Source organism: Chionomys nivalis, chromosome 13 (assembly GCF_950005125.1).
Source record: "Chionomys nivalis chromosome 13, mChiNiv1.1, whole genome shotgun sequence".
Classification (NCBI taxonomy): Eukaryota; Metazoa; Chordata; class Mammalia; order Rodentia; family Cricetidae; genus Chionomys; species Chionomys nivalis.
The window spans coordinates 62296812-62314167 of NC_080098.1; the positions used below are offsets into that span (position 1 = coordinate 62296812).

The window sequence follows — 17356 nt, forward strand, 5'->3', positions numbered from 1 at the left end:
AGAGATGGAAGGGCAGGAGAAAAAGCAAGCGGAACACTTCAGTAATACAAGGTACTCTTGCCTGATAGCAAAAGCCATACAGAAAAAACGAGGTGAGCTTGACTTCCAACCTGGACTCCTGAACAACTGTTACACTTCTCTCCCTTACACTAGAACCTCCGGTCTATTTCCAGCAGATTGGTACTGTCCATTACGTATGAATGAGTATCTAGGAATGCAGTCACTACAAATGCACCCTTGGAGAGCAAGCCTGGTAAAGTTCCACCTGTCTACTGGGTAGTATGGGAAGGGCCGTGTGTGTATGAATGTGTGCACAAGTGCCCAAGCATGTGGAGAGCACAGGGCAACTTCGGGTGTCATTCCCTTTCTGCCATCCTTGTTATTTAAGGCAAGGTCTCTCCCTGGGCCCAGGGCTTGCCAGGTGCATGAGACTGACTGGCTATGAAACTCTAGGGCTTTGCCTGCCTCTGCCTCTGAAGCACGAGATTATACGTGCATTCTACCATGCCTAGCTTCTCTATATGGGTTCTGGTGATTAAAGTGAAGTCCACGTGCCCACACGGCAAGCCTTCTACAAGATGAGCAATTTTCTTAGTTCCAGATCAAGTTTTATTATGCTACAACATTGCATACACAACAAAACCCGGCTGTCCACTAAGCAACACAAACAGTGTGTCATGGTTGGACCCCGTACATGCTACATATCTGCATTCTCTGTCTGGATTCTTGTAGCTAGAGTGTGATGATGCAGCAGGAGGAAGTGTTATTAAGAATTATAATTTATTTCCACTTTGAAATAGCAACAGCTCAGAGTAACAACAGCTGGGTCACAGCTGTATTTTCGATCTGCCCGTTTTGACCAATTGCTAGACCTGCCTCAGTTTGGGATCCATCATCATTTCTGTGCCCATGTGGAAGTCCCAGGCATGGGGGATTCTAAAATTTTTATATTGATTCTATTAAAACTTTTATACCGAGAAACTGGGATTAGCTTTCCAGTTCAAATCCAGGTTGAAACTCTAATTTAGGAAAATGATACTTAATGGTTTGGAACAAGCTACACTCATTAACACTGAAATTAGGCAATTACCAGAACTGATGCATTTTCAAAAAGCAGAATACTTTTGATCACATGAGTCAGTTCAGTCCAAAACAGCAGGAGTTTTCTGGGTTCCTCAAGCTCCCCCTGCCTTTTAAATGCTAAGAAATTACATTTAAGGTATGGCTGTAGCTCAGTGGAACACAATTCATTCTTAGGACACAGGAGGTCCTGGGTTCAATCCCATCCCTCATACCATAAAAAGAGAGGGAGAGAGAAAGGGGTGGGCAGAGAGAGAGAGAGAGAGAGAGAGAGAGAGAGAGAGAGATTTATTGTTTTATTGTTTTATTTAAGGGCTAGAGATTAAGTCCAGGATTTTGCACGTTAGGCAAGCACTTGTTCACTGACCTACATCCTATCAAAGATTTGCTTCATATCATCAACTACAATAAAAGCAACATCTTACCAGTCTGGCCATATGCAAAAATACAAGCATTATATCCCTGAAAGGCTTTCTCAAGAATTCCTTCCCCGAGGCACTTGAAAACGACTTCTTGACCTAGAAAACAAGACAAACATTGGAGACTTATTAGTCTTGTTTTTTTTTTTTTTTTTTTTTTTGACAGGGTTTCTCTGTGGTTATAGAGCCTGTCCTGGAACTAGCTCTTGTAGACCAGGCTGGTCTCGAACTCACAGAGATCCGCCTGCCTCTGCCTCCCGAGTGCTGGGATTAAAGGCGTGCGCCACCACCGCCCGGCTCGAGACTTATTAGTCTTGTGTGCATTTGTGGGTACCTACACAAGCCAGAAGAGGGTATCTGACTCCCTGAAGCTGATGTATCATTCAAAGAGCAGCAAGCACTCTTAACTGCTGAGGCATTAGCTCCCAAACAGATATTTAAAAGTAAAATCAAAAAAGATGATTTGTGTTGAGATGTGTGGTTTCTTTAAAAAGATATTTATTTTTCTGTGTATGAGCATTTAGTTTGCATACATATATGTATACCATATGTGCAGTGCCCTCAGAGGCCAGAAGAGGGCATTGGATCCCTGGAGCTGAAGTTAGAAACAGTTGTGAGTCACTATGTGGGTTCTGGGAACTGGAACCCGGCTCCTCTGCAAGAGCAGCCAGTGGTCTTAAGAGCTGAGTCATCTCTCCAGCCCTCTAACAGATGCATTAGTAACAACCTTCTCCCATCCCCTCCTCTCACAATTTAAAGGTATACACAATGCTTACTCTACACAGTTATACGTAAGAGCTTAACAAATGCATTGTCTTGCAGATGGGGTCTTGCTATATTGCCCAGGTTGATCTCAAACTCACAAGTCCCAGTGACCCTTCTACCCAGTAGGCTCAGGAGCTGAGACTACACACATGAATAACCACACCTGACTTGCAACATCAGTTTTGCTCCTAAACTACAGCTGACTATCTGGATAAAGTCATGGTTCCATACTGTTTCTTCTTCGACGTTTCTCTGGGGATTAAATCCCACTCCTTGTTAGCAGGCTGCATAAAAGCATTGTCAAATTCGATTTCCTCTTCTTCTTAGAGATTCTATCTAAATGTTACTAAATATGAACTGTCTGTCTTGTCTCCCCAATCTGGATCCAGTTTCTAACTAGTGAGAACCATGGCACACACTTCCTTATGTCCACTTCGTCACCGTGGGTGTGTCTTGGTGCAGGGTGGCCTTGAACTTCTGCTTTTACCCTCTACTAGCTCAAGAGCAAATCCAGGCACATTGGTACCTGTCTGGAACCCGAGTGCTTGAGTGGTGGATGCAGACAGACGAGGAGTTCGCAGTCATCCTTGGCTACAAACCAAGTTTAAGGCTGAGGTGGGATGCAGGACACCCTGCCTCAAAAGCAACGACAGCAGTAGCAGCAACAATAAAGACAACAAATGAAAGACAGTGGAGTTTAGTTTCGACTATGTCCAAACTCCAGGAAATACTAGACAATACCGTATTTATCTTTCTGAGAAGAAGGACGTGTGGTCACGCTTTACAGATTTCTATCAGGGGACCCGCACAGTACACACACAGAGCAGATATAAACATGATGACAGGTGACCGGGGTCTGAAAGCCTGTCATCTAAGACCTCACTGCTGGTCACTGTGGCTGGATGGTCACCATAGGCAGGAACCCGTGCTGTGGGTCACTGATAAGTGGCTGGTGAGTGGCCCTCACCCTTGGTCTCCTAGGTTATCCTGCAGCACTGATTGTTTATTGTCTGTCTGTCTGTCTGTCTCTCTGTCACTCTGGCTTCAACCTTCAGACTATGACGACAGGGCTATTGTACCCAGCCAAGTAAAGGTACATAATAGGCGTTTGTATTTGCTGAATTGTTCCTGGGTTGATACAACTGCCCTCAGATTGTGTACTTCTAACTGAGGCTCCTTTCCTAATCACTGATAACTGAGTCATTGAAAGACTGTGCTTTAAGCTTAAAAAGAAATAATTGATTGTTTCATCTACACTGTGGTCAAAGTACAACTATTTCAGTCAGTCCCAAAGGATGAGAGTTGGGAGTCGGCCTCTGGCAAACAAGCCAGACAGGTATGAAGAGATAGGTCAATGGAATATGTTTGGACTGCATGAGGAATTTTTATCTAATAACTTACAAATCAGGCTGGGGAGACAGCTCAGTGGGTAAAGGTGTTTGATTGAAGCACAAGCCTGGGGACCTGAGTTCAATCCCCGCAACCCATGCAAGGGTGGAGGCGGAAAAGCAACTTCAGGAAATTGTCCTCTGGCTTCCAAATGTGCTGCACAGCACATGTAAAGGCATGTATCATACACATGATCATAAATAAAAAATACACATTACTTTTTTACCAATGTAGTCATTTCCTAGGCATCATAACAATAAACATGCACGGAAAATATTACCTATTCTCAGTTCCACTAAGTATACTCATATTGTTTTAAAAGACAATTAGTATTTTTTTTAATGCTACTATGCTTGATGACAGAATGTAACCTAGGCTTGTCAGATTTCCATTTACTTATTTGTGTATACTTGGATGCATGTGTGGAGGTCAATGGACAACTTGCAGGAGACAGTTATCTTCCCTGCTATGTGAGTTCCCGGAATTGAACTCAGGTTCATCAGGCTTGGCAGCAAGCACCTTTACCTCCTAAGCCATCCCACCAGCCCCATTGTTTGTCATATTTAATAAAGTTTTATTCGTAACTGGCAAATGAGAAATATTTGGAAAACAATATATTTATGTGTATATACATATATAAACACATAACACAGATATTTTAGTGTGTTTCTGGAAAGAAATGCCTTTCCTTCTTTCTATCCTTAAATAACTATGTAAGATCAACTCAGGAAAGAGTCGACTAGAAAGAGCTATGTGAGGCTTATGTGCTTTCCCAAACAACTAGGTTCCTAGAGAGACTGGAATACATTTTATTATGACTTCATATCCCAAAGGAAACTTACTCTTTTTTAAGACAAGAACATAGTGACTATTTCCCTCATCCACAGCAGCCTTAGAAAGTCATTTTCTCTACTCTTTCTTCACGGTCCCCTGGTTAAGAGGGAGTGATGGAGGCAGGCAGAGGGCATGGTGTATGTGTGTGTGTGTTTGTGTATGCACACATACACATACCTGGGGAAGGCAAGAAGAAACCGAACATCATTATTTAGGTCAGAGCATGCTACGGTACAGTATCCAGTAAACTAGCCCCGTTTTTGTCTTTGTGACATTAGAAGGTTGCAGGGGAAAGAACACGATATAATGAATAGCATCAATAAAACGGTGAATGGGACCAATTCCATGGACTTCTCATTATTTTTCCACCCTGGGGCTGTGTGAACACATGAACCCTGGGCTGCAGCTATGCTCAACCAATTCTTTTGTTCAGTAACCTTCAGGGAACCGCTATTATAGGAAGAATAGCTGTGGAAGTGGCCAAGATCCAAACTGTTAACCACAAAGTCCTTCCTGTAGCTGTGGTCCAGCCCCTGTCCTCATCAACAGCAGACTCCGCAGGCTGCACAGCAATGGCTTCACTTCATTCTGCCTTAGAACGCAGGGCACCCCAAAGACCACACAAGACCCATGGTGACCCAGACGAATGAAGGTCTTTTTGGCCTTTGCATTACTGGGGACTGAACGCAGGGCCTTGACCACGCGTGGTTAAACGCTCTACCCCTCAGCTACATCCCCAGCAAGGGGGCTTTTTAACTTTTTAGAAAATATTTTGTTTTGTTTACTTCCATTTTCTTTTAAACCTAAGAGTCTCTGTCAGCACAGGAAAAAATGAGTTACCCACTGCTTTTTGAACCTTGACTCATTAAAAAAAAAAAAAAAAAAAAAGAGCAGCTGTTTACGCTGCATGGTGGGAACCAGGGAATTCAAACCCTGCCCGGGCAGCTCTCATAAAAGATGCAGTATCCCCACCCTGAATGTTTCCCAATTACAGTTTACAGTTTACACTCAAGCAGAATGGAGGGCTGTTTTTCTACGGGAAAGTCTACAGGGAAGTTCAGAAGTCCTGTGGGAAACAGGAGGTTCTGTGGGTATTTGTTCCCAATCCAGATGGGCAGAGCAAAGCCACAACACTGTCAAACCCAAGAGGCCTGTGACTTCTTAGCAGAACCAGTGCCAGGGAGGAGGTGTCTCTGGAGACGTCAGCTTCACATGCCTGGCGTGGTGAGTCCACAGGGCATGCCACGTCTGACCTCACTGTTAATAACACGACAGCGATGCCAAGTTCCTTCAGGGTTTATAATCGGACCTCCTATAGCCCATGTGGACAAGTTATAAAACACGGGCATGCCCAGTGAAACCTGTAACACAATGTAAGAGCAGTAACAGGAGCCACTGTGTGGGATTTCTGCAAGCAGTCATGGTCTGAGTCACCTAACACTGAGTCACGTATATGATACAGATCTCTGAAAAGCCAACACCACTAGGTCTCCACATGTGGGCATCCCCTGACCCCTTGGGAACAGCAGCGATGGCCTCCCAGTCACCGTGCAAGGATCCTAGGCAGCTGTCTTTACACAGCAGAATCCTGATGGCAAAGAACTAAAGGAGAGAACTGGGAACAAAGGGAAGACAGCTGGGTCCTGGGTCTGCATCTGCCCACTGAATAAGACAGGACAGAACACGATGGGCTGGGGCCTAGAAAGGAGGAGAATGGAAAGAGAGGGTCTGTCCCATGGTGTTTATAACCCACATTTAAAAAGGCAGACACATAGATACATCATAGTCAACAAAACTCTCAAGCGGGGCACAGCACACTTAACACATAAACAGAATCTCCTTCGACATGGAAGACCATCTAAGACCGGAACAACCATGCTATAGCTGAGATCTTCAATGTCCCCAAAGGCCCACAGGTTAAAGATTGTGGTCCAAGGCAGTACTAGTGGGAAATGGTCTTTAGGGTGTAAGAACCCTTGAGTTATCAGGGGATGCGTGAAGAGGATTTGGAATTCCAGTTTGTCCCTCTTTACTTCTTGGCCTTGAAGTAAGAGGTTTCTTCCACCTTACAGTTCTGTCATTATACGTGGTCTCCCTCAGTTCCAAAGCATGAGGCCTCTAAAGCCTGGGCCTCAGGTTCCCTATGGCCACGGAAGCTAATCAATACAAACACAACCCCAAATCGAATTCCTTTCACAAGCCCCTTCGTTTCTCCGTCTTTTTTTTTCTCTTTGGAGCAAGAGTTGGAGGAGCTTGGCTATGTACTGTAAGTGGCAATTCCTGGGTCTCGTTCTTTACGAAGGTACTTTCCCTTCCGCACAGGGCTGACAGCCACTGCCATTGTGATGAGTCTGGACTTGGCAGAGGCCCAGTTCCAAATCAAAGCACCTGGATGGTGCAGGAACAGACAGGTCTTGCTTACATACCTCAAAGGGAGAAAAGGGCCTTATTTGGATAAGGTTGAAGCAAATTCCTTCCTCAGAGGCCTTTGGCGTGTGGACTTCAGCTCACAAAATTTCTCACATTCAGAGACTTCAGGCCATATTAAAGTTAAATGAACCCAAACTACAGTTCAGATAAAGGAACAAAGACCTTAAGGCTCGACTTGGAGGTACAACATTTAATTCTTAATCAACTTCAGGATTGGTAAAGGTAACTCGAGAAACTGGGCCATGAGCTAAAAGTAAACCACAGCCCACTTTCCACGGTGGCTTCCAAGTGCTATCAGCATTGCCGCCTGGGGAAGTGTCGCTAGTACTGAGCAGGGAGTGACTTACTCCGACAATGTTTCCAGTCCGGGACACTGCTAGGGGTGAGCGCGAGCTGGGCAGCTTTTTTTGCTGCTGGATAAAGTGGCTGACTCACAGGGGAGAGGGGAAGAAAACTCCTCCCCGGGCACCAGTGCCGAGGATGAGAAAAGAAAACAGAGTTGGCTCCACTGGGAAGCCTGACCCCGCACAAGCCGCTGCTGACAGAGAAGCGTGGTCGGCTTTGAAAGCATTTTACGACAGCTCTCCCTAACAAGGTAGCAGACTCAGGCTTAAGGTCACTTCTAGAACTCAGGGCTCCGGTATTCACAGCTCTTGGAGGGGGGCATATTCAAATAAAGCTTGATCAAGCACGTGGGCTCAGGACTTTGGACAACACTTGCCTGGAGGGAGGATGCAATCGTTACTAGCTCTCCCGGCTAGGCTCCACACCAGGACTTAACAAAACCCCTCTAGGGCAGATAAGAAGTGTCCAGGACAGGAGTTGAATCCTCAAGTCATCACTAGCGTACATCACTGGCTCTGACTCAGACTCAGTCTACATTGGCCACTGCTTTCACCTCTGAAAGGCAGTAAGAACCTTCCCGAACCTCGATCTCCTCATCTGCAAAAATGCTGACAGCAGTATTTCCTATCTAATGGTACGCTCTTGTTATTGCATCTCCTCCCGCACATAAAAGGCTCAGCCCCAAGCCAGGAACGCAGCATGTGGACTGTATTTTATAATCACAGTTACTGCTATCTGCCCCTCTAAATACAGCTAAGTTAAACAGTGCTCCCGGGTGCCGGCAAATACTCTAAGGAGTAGATGTGGTCAGAAAGGGAGAACATGAAAGCGGGTAGGGTAGGATTAAAAAGGACATCTGGAGACGGGGCTGCAGCTCAGTCAACACAGGGCATGTCTGGTGTGCACAAAGTCCTGGGTCCCAGCACCAGTACAGGCTACCCCTGTTGTGGGGGATGTGGATATCATTCCACTTGATAGCACTTGGAGGTAAGAACGAGATGTTATAAGTTCAAGGTCATCCTCAGCTTCAAACACAGTCAGCCCAAGATACACAAGACCCTGTCCCAAAATGAAAAAGGGAGCTGGGGAGTGGGGTACGCATTAGATGTAAGAAAAAAAACACAGGCATAATAAATATATATGCTCTATGTATAAATATGCATATGTATCCACTTTTTAAAAGTTAATAAAGTTAACTCATTTGTTTATATTTGGGGCCTCTTTACCAACTAAATATTCCTGACTTGAACTGCATATGTCTGTTCTTGGGATCCACAAACATCAATTACCTGATCCCCCTGAGCCTCCACCAGGTGAGGTATGTTTTATAAAGGTCAGTTGTACTGGCTTCCAAGCTGGTTTATATCTTTGTGATTATATACTTTAATTAAAACAAACGCAAGAGTTTCTGGGCCACTGAGATAGCTCAGGGGATAAAAGGTGCCTGCCGCCAAGCCTGACAACCTAAGACCCACGTGCTGGAAGGAGTGGGTTGATCTAGCAAGCTGTCCTCTGAACTATTCTCTCTCTCTCCCTCTGTGTGTGTGTACACATGCGCACACAAATGTGTGTGTCTATCTCTCTCTGTCTCTCTCAATGACAAGCATAATGAAAAATCAGAAAGAGCTGCTGATCTGAAGAAAACTTCAGAGGCTCAGGCACGATGTGACGAAGGCGAGCCACTAAGAGAACGGCCATGTGCGTAAGACAATTTATAAAGCACCGTAAGAAAGAAATAAAACCTGGATAGAGTTTGTGCTCAGGGTTTTCATTTGGTTAGGGGCTTTCGGGACAGTAGATATCACGTCCAATACATGTCTACTCTAAGGATGCTTAAACAGCCAATCATTAGTACTTCTGATGAGCACACAAAGAACTTTTGCAGCTTTACATAATGGCTAACAATTATCAGCTTTTTTCTGGATGCACAGAATTTGCTGGGAGTCTAAATTCATCCTCTGATTCATGATGGTGAAAGACTGTTATGACTGCCTACCATTTGAGGCCACGATGCCTGACTCCAGGAGCCTGTGCCTTCTCCAAGTAGTTACTAGGAGAATACTTCAATGGTCAAATACTTAGGCCTAAATATGTTAAGACAAATTCATATTGCGCTATTCTGCTGACAATTTGGTTCTAATTGGGCAAACACTGGTTTCTAGAATATTAATTTTGGTAGACACCATCGCTGTCATCTTACTATTCTTGCTTTCCTTAAGGAATGTGAAATTAATCATTCTGATCTCTGAGCACATAAACCCCCATGACAGGCACAGAATCAAACGTGGCCAACCAGCCTGCAGCTCAGCCCTCGCCCTGAAGGTGCTCTTCTATCCTTGCACAGCAAGAACAGAGTGAGGAGGCTGGGAGTCAGCTGGACATCTTTCCTTCCAGGTTGTGGAGTATCAACAAATGCCCAAGAACACATGGCTTCAGCAAATTTGAGCAACACGCCATATGGCAAGAAAGATTACATAATTTCTAGGCCAACGTTCAAAATCTCCCAGGCAAAGGAATGTTATCCACACCGACCCCCACATATACCACCACCAGACAGCTATTCTTTCTTTCCTTTAAAAAATATATTTTTTAAATTTATGTGTCACATGTGTGCTGGTGCCTGCAGAAGCCAGAAGAGACATCAGATCCCTTGGGGTCACAAGAGACTATGAGCCACCTGCATGGGTGCTGGGAACCTAACTCATACCTCCTGGAGGAGCAGAAAATATTCTTAACCCCTGAGCCACATCTCCAGCCCCCAGACTGCTTCTCAGATCTGCAGTAAGAGTTAAAGGTAAGCGGGCAGGATATAAACAACAGAGCTGCTGGAAGTAACTTATCTACTGACAGGGTTCACTTTAGGAAATTATATTTTTAATGTATTGATTCCTCATCAAGAAGGCCTTAATTACCACTAGCAGGATGTAATCATTTACTAAGATGGCTCGAATTTATCTCTATTGATGCTAACACAGTCACTTTACACTCTTTTCATGAGATTTATGTGTGGTTGGTTGCATGCTGGGGTTGGGTTAGAGACGGATTTACGCAGAGAAGCCGTGCTAGAGGTCTCTAACTCTGCAGCCCATTTACTTGTCTGCTTTTCTGTTTCCCACTTAGTCCCAACACAGAGACTTGTGCTTCTGACTCAAAAATACCCGCCATCCAATCAAGAGGGTAAGAGGAGGAAGAGCTCCTTCAAGGGCACAATGCCTCAAAGCACACTTCCACGCAATGCAAAAGGCTGAACAAACCAGCCTTTGATTTGCCTCTGAGCCGCCAGCACAGCTGTGCCTCCCGCACAAAATGGCTGATTCAGCTTGATGGGAGGCATAGCCGCAGCTCCTCCTTTACCTCATCCTGTCCACAGATGAGGAAAAAGGTTATCTTTATCTCACCAAAGCCTAGCAGCTTCTAGCAAAGCCAGGTGCCTTAAATCCCAGCCCAGAGCATTTTCTGGCCCACATACTGATGCTAGCCACTGCGACCCACCCAAGCCCTGAAGTGCCATTATCAATTCCAGAGAACTTAAAGAGTTTCAGGTTGGAAAGCCAGAGGGTAGAGCATCCTGCATTAGCTTTCAATAAACAGCAAAACGTCATTGAGGATTTAATGTTCGGACACAGCACATGACACTTGAGGGCCCTGGCATCTCCGGCTTGCTCAGCCCATGAATCTACCAACCCCCACTCAGCCTGCCAGACCCCAGTTTTGAGAGCCGCTTTGAGAGCCCCGACTCAGACTCAATGAGGCCATTATTCATGGAGCCTGACAAATAGGTTGGTTTCAGGAAATCTGGGCTTCCCTCTCCCCATGTCCCTTATTTCTCACCAGAGAAAGAATGCTTCCCTCTTAATGTTTCTTTTCGCAGTTAAGAGTTGCCATTTCTTTTAAGTGAAGAAAACAGAAATCAAGTTAACACAGAAGCCAAAAATCTCATCTACACAACCAACTTATTTTCTACGCAGATTTTGTGTGATAGTCAAACACCCGAGACAACAGCAACCATGAGTTTTACTTTTGCTGAGAGTGCCATAGTGGTTGTGTAAAATGATGACATCTACAGAATAAGAAAAATCTACCCTCACCGCAGCGTCATAAAGAAGCAATGTTCCGTGAATCAAGAGGCCTTGTTTCAAGGTGAACCGGAATATAGCATTTGAAATGATTATGTAACCAAAAAGCGCATCAATGTTGGTGATCAATACACTAAAAATCATTTTTATCTTTTTATAATTCTGACCACAGGGTTTATCAGATCCTAAATTCCACAGATACTTTCTCATCTGGATCCAATGAAGTTGTACGTGGCTGAAAAGGGAGTTTGTGGGCTCTGAGCACAATATCGCAAGAGGCTACACAGAGTGGTACCTGCAGGCAGCAATGAAGATGTGCACTGAGATGCTGAGGGATGCAGATGGGAGGACCATGGACTCCTCTTCACATCGTCTTAAGCAGCCTGTGCCAACAGCTTCACTGATCTCTACTTCCCAGCTTGGCTTTGCGAATTTCCTGTCATCACTGCCCTGTTATACGCGTTGCTCAGGCCCGATGTCCAGCACCCTCCCTATAAAAACCCCCAATAGAGCATCCTTTACGGGGACCTTCCGTCAGTCAGCATTTAAGGTCCCCAATTAACCTGTATGGCATCTACCTGGCATAGGTGCATAGGAGCTGCCATTTCCACTTTATAGGAAGCAGGATGAAGTATAGAGAAATTAAACACTTATCCCAAGGAGCCAAAGCAGATTCCATATCTGACTTCAAGGTCTGTGGTCTTGCCTTGGTACCAGGACACTTCATGACTGGGTGCCTTCTACATTCCTCTTTGAACAGTATGCTTAACTTATCTTTTTCTTTTTTTCAAATTAACAAGTAAAACTAATATTTATGGCGTTACATACACATTTTAATATAGGTATACCTTTTGGGCTAGTTAAATCAGGTGACCTAACATACACCTAACCTCAATACTTACAAAAGGAAAAATGATATTTTTATTTTTCATTTTTATTTATATACAATTATATGCTAATTTTTAATACCATCTCTATATATCCCTTAGAAACTATAGCCATTCCATGTTGTCTTGCCTCAGGTTTTCTAAACCAGTTAAAACTGCTAAAGTTGCCGGGCGGTGGTGGCGCACGCCTTTAATCCCAGCACTTGGGAGGCAGAGGCAGGCGGATCTCTGTGAGTTCGAGACTAGCCTGGTCTACAAGAGCTAGTTCCAGGACAGGCTCCAAAACCACAAAGAAACCCTGTCTCGAAAAACCAAAAAAAAAAAAAAAAACCTGCTAAAGTTTAGGCTTGACCTGGGAGTTTCTCTGAGGATAACGACATCCTTAGAAGGGGAACAACTAGAAACCTAATGAGGTTTTGAAATTTTGGTGGTGGTGGTGGGGCAGTCGGAGTCTTGCTACAGAACACTGCCTGGCCTAATACTACTTATCCAGCTCGGCCTTGACCTGGCCTTGAACTCGGAGCAGTCCTCCTGCCTCAGCCTTCTCTGTGCTGAGGTCACAGGGGCACACCATCACATGTACCCCTCTATTGAGGTTTTCACACATGGTCTAAGGCTGCTTAGCCAGAACATGGCAGAGTCAGATCACCAACTCTCCAAACACACCCACCAGAATGAGAGAGCGGGTGTGAGCCACATGCAGAAACAAAACTCCAGCATAATAAGAAAAATCAGACGCAATGCAGGAGGCCAGGGGCCCATACAGAACAGCTGACTTACCAGCGTATTTTGTTGTGTTTGATTCATCCATGGACCAAAAGCAATAATCAAAGGCAAACACCTAAACAAAAGAACAAAATATTAAGCTTAATAGTTAGCTCTAGAGAGGTAAATGAGGCTCAGTGAGATGAGAGGCAGCTGAGTAAAACAGCAGGGTGTGGGTGCAACTTCCCTACAGTAATGAACTCACATGGAAGCTACTATCTATCCACAATTTGAACAGGCAAACATATTAACCAGGTGGTTTATTTTTTTTAAAGTATATTTAATAAGAATTCCCTTCCTTCCTCCAAGGCTAGTAGTGTGCATGGAATCCTTTAAATTGGCTCTCCCCTACCTTCTCAAGTCACAGTATACAGGTAGATTTTTACCTACACCAGTTCCTTCCCCTAGCTGTGCATGCTACATCTCTAGCACAGCGAAGGTCGTAATCTTCACAATCTGGGATTCCCTTTTTCCTCACTGTCTCAACATGCAGTCCCTGGCTGAGCATGGCTGGTAACTCAACCATCTGCTCCTGCAGGCACTAACCCTCCATACAGCTACTGAGTGCTGGCTCCTACCTAGCTGCAGGCACTAACCCTCCATACAGCTACCGAGTGCTGCTGGCTCCTACCTAGCTGCTGTCTTCCCACACAGACACCATTACCTGCCCTCAGCCATTACCGCCAAATGCACACTAAACACTTCCCAGACTGTGTTCCAAGGAACACGAGTTCCAAGGGATGGTCCACGTAAGACGATGAAATCACACTGAAAACTGCACACATGGACAGCTGTGGCTGTGTCTGATTCCCAGGGCAAAAGCTTTTGAAAGTCCTCCAGTAAAGAGCCATTTACACGGCCAGCCTTCTCGACTTACACTCCAAGGGAGAAGCACTGAGCAACTCAGCCTGGCAGTCCAGACCAGACACCACTAGCTCCTCGCCAGTTACTTCCCCTGTCCCCTCCCGCCCCAGTGCCCTCTTGGAATGACTATTCTCATTTTCTTCATTTCTGCCCTTCAAAATGCTTCATACTGAAGGTCCAGCTTAATGCATTTTACTCCAGAAAAGACTGCTTGGTTATACCCAAAGGACATATACATACAAACATATATACATACATACATGCATGCATGCATACATCCATCCATCCGTTCGTCCATCCATCCATCCATCCATCCATCCATCCATCCATCCATCCACCCACACATAAGTATATGTGTGTGTGTGTGTGTGTGTGTGTATATATATATATTTCCTTCTCTGAAATCTCCTTTTCTCTGCTCCTATTCCACTTTTTTTCTATTATCTACTAATCATGATACAGGTTTGCCCAACCTTTTGATATAGTGATATACCACTGTCCTCAACAAATGTGTCGGGTTGAATTCACAGCCACCCTGGCAGGCATAAGCCTGAGGGCTGCAGGCTGGACATTTAGGTGGATGATCTGTGGGTGTCTTGGCTCCACCCACTGGTGCCCTAAGTTCCCTGAAGGCAGGAGCTAGAGCTGACTCATCTTTGAAGCCTGCAATATTTATATTCTTTGCCTTGGAATTATTTATCGGATGATTGATGGCATTGAAACTCTGCAAGGAAGCAGGTAGTTTTTATATAGTAAAAGACTTAGATGGGCTGGAGAGATGGCTTAGTAGGTTGAGTGCTCAAGCATGAGGACCCGAGTTCAAATTTCCAAAACCCATGTAAAAAGTTGGATGTGGTCATGTGTACCTGAAACCCCAGCAATTCAGAGGGGTGCAGAGTCAGGAGAATTTCTGTGCTACAGTCTAGCTCCAGGTTCAGCGAAAAACCACCTCAAAGAAGTAAGGGAGAGTGATAAGTTATATTCACCCCCCCTTGCTCTTCCCCACCTCCCTCTCTCAAACATACACATAAATAAAACAAAAGTAAAAGGTTAACTTATGCTTACAACAGTTTCACCACTACACACAGATTCAGGCATACACAATACACATAACTTAAACCACTGACTCCAGATTCAAATTTGATACTGACAGACCCACAAAAACCAGCTTTCAAATGAACAGCTATGAGGCAACGGTTTCAGCCAGCAAAATAATGTTTACTGCCTGCCTGCCAGGGTTCCTTCAATGACTCAAAAGATCACACGGGCATAATCCAGCTAACTTTCAGCCTCTGGGCAGGACTGAACTTCAACACTGCTCTCAAGAGATCTGTGTTGTTTTAAAACATTTCCACAAATGGAGATTCTATGATCTGCCCCCCCCCCACTTTCTTTCTATGAAATCAGAATACACTTATCTCTCCCCCTCGGGCATCTGCCTTGTTTTCCACGTAAGCCAAGGCTCCATCCTGACTGTAAATGGTCAGGAGGGGCTATTTTCCAATTTTTAAATGTCTTTACTGGTATCCTCTGGACGACAATGAGTCTCTTTAGTAGTTCCTAGATAGCGTGGCAGTCACAGGCATCTCTGTCAGACATTTAATAATTTGCCATCTTGCATACTGAGGCCGTCAATCTACCGGTCTAGATATGCACAGCCACTGTTTGAAATAAAATGAGATCTAGCCCAAGCTGGAAGTGCACCTGCCGGTCACAATCACTGCCCATGCCAACAGTTAATTATTTGAAACTATTTCCTCAAATTTTCCATATTTCCCATTTAAAGTCTAGACAAATATGAAAACGCTACCATGGACAAAGGGGTTCCGGAAGCATTGCAAGATGCAGGGGTCCTTTGCCTGCCAAACCTTTAGCTGTGCAAGCTCCTGAATTTCACAGCTGTTGGTCCTAGGCACTTTAGGATAGTGATCCCTCAAGTCAATTATGGAGTGTAGCTTTTATTTTAGTAAACATTTATCAGGAAGAAGTCTGAAGACATGATATAACAGACTAGAGAAGTGTTTCATTTTAGGACTAACTCACATCATTAGAGCACCTCAGTGTCTTCTAATTACTCATTAAGAAGTTGCGTGGATCCTAACTGCAGAGTGGGGGATGGAAAACACTGAGAGCCTGGATGCAGCTGAGCGCTTACATAAAGATGGAAGCTGGGTTTGGCAGCTTACACCTGCAGTCCCAGCACTTGGAGGCTGAGGCAAGAGGGCTGCCATTAAGTCTGAGGCCAGCCTGGGCTACACAGTAAGTTCTGGGTCAGCCTGGGATACCAAGTGATAGCCTCAACAACAAACAAACAGCCTTCTAGTTCTTCACTGCCAAGAGACACCAATCGCTTCACATCTTCCCAATTAGAAATAGAGCCAAATGCACAGATATTCTCATCACTGGTAAAATTAGAAAGCCATTGTTTACCAGCAAAATCCCACTTTTCCCTTAGCTCCCCATGTGCAAAACTCACGCCAGCACTGAATTCCTCACAGCCTGCTGTGCATCTGCTCCAGCTCCATCAGGCCCTTAAAAAAAGTCAGCTCTGCATTTTTGTGAACCACCGAGCATCTAGCAAAGCTGCTACGGCTGTTTTTAATAAGACCAACTCATTGAGTGACAGATATCCTGAAGGAAGGAGGGTCCAGAATTTATGAGCAGCATGCTGTACAAACTCCCTGCTTGTTGAGAGCTGTGATCTCTGATGGCATTTCAGCAAAACTCAATTGTGGTTTAAAAAAAAAAAAAAACTGAAAGAAGCATCCTGCGTATTCTGGGGAGGAGCAGAAGGCATCAGCATTCTGAGAAATGCGGTCTGTAACCAGTTTTCTAACCCTAAAATACTTGAGCCATATACGGTGGAGGCCTGTCATTCCGGCACTTGGGAGGCTGAGGAAGGGAGGTCAAGAATGAGGCTGGCTAGCCTGGGCTACCAGAGAGACCAAGACCTCAGTTCAACAAAGTAATAAAAGCCAAATGTGAAGGCACCTCAGCTGTATGGGATCTATGGACAGTCTCTCATTCCTTCAACCTACTTTTTATTTTCTGTGTATGACTATTTTGCCTACAAGGTGCACCATGTGCCTGCAGTACCCATAGAGACTTGAAGAGGGCATCAGATTCCCGTGGAATCGGAATTACAGGCAGGAGAGAGTTGCGTGATGTAGGTGCTGGGAACTGATCTCAGAACCTGGATCTTCTGCTTTTAGTGCTGAGCCACGACTCCGGTCGCTCTGTGGCCTTCTCTGGTCCTGTCTGGTTTTGCCTCTTCACTGAAGCCTCCAGCCATAATATGTTTACTTTAGGAAGCAATCAGGAAGACCAGCAGCAACTCTCAGGTTGAGTCTCAAATACTTGTCAGTTATATTTTCTGTCCTGTAGTTGCTTAAATCTAGTTAAACATATCAGACAACCTGGCATAGGAGTGCACTCCTGATACCCCAGGACTAGAGGTTGAGGCAAGTGGGCCAAGCCCAGCCTCACCTTTGGAACACAGGGC

At 44.8% G+C, this 17356-nt stretch overlaps 1 protein-coding gene across 6 annotated transcripts in view; it reads right to left on the reverse strand.

The window, feature by feature from the left end:
- The window catches only part of Kif13a (kinesin family member 13A), a 181848-nt gene that overhangs the window by 78482 nt on the left and 86010 nt on the right, over positions 1-17356 (reverse strand). For all 6 annotated transcript variants that reach the window (XM_057787264.1, XM_057787260.1, XM_057787263.1 and 3 more), the window contains exons 4-5: positions 13006-13066; positions 1506-1598 (exon numbers count right to left, since the gene is read on the reverse strand). In XM_057787264.1, the coding sequence (XP_057643247.1) occupies positions 1506-1598; positions 13006-13066 (154 nt within the window). The remainder of the gene's footprint in view (positions 1-1505; positions 1599-13005; positions 13067-17356) is intronic.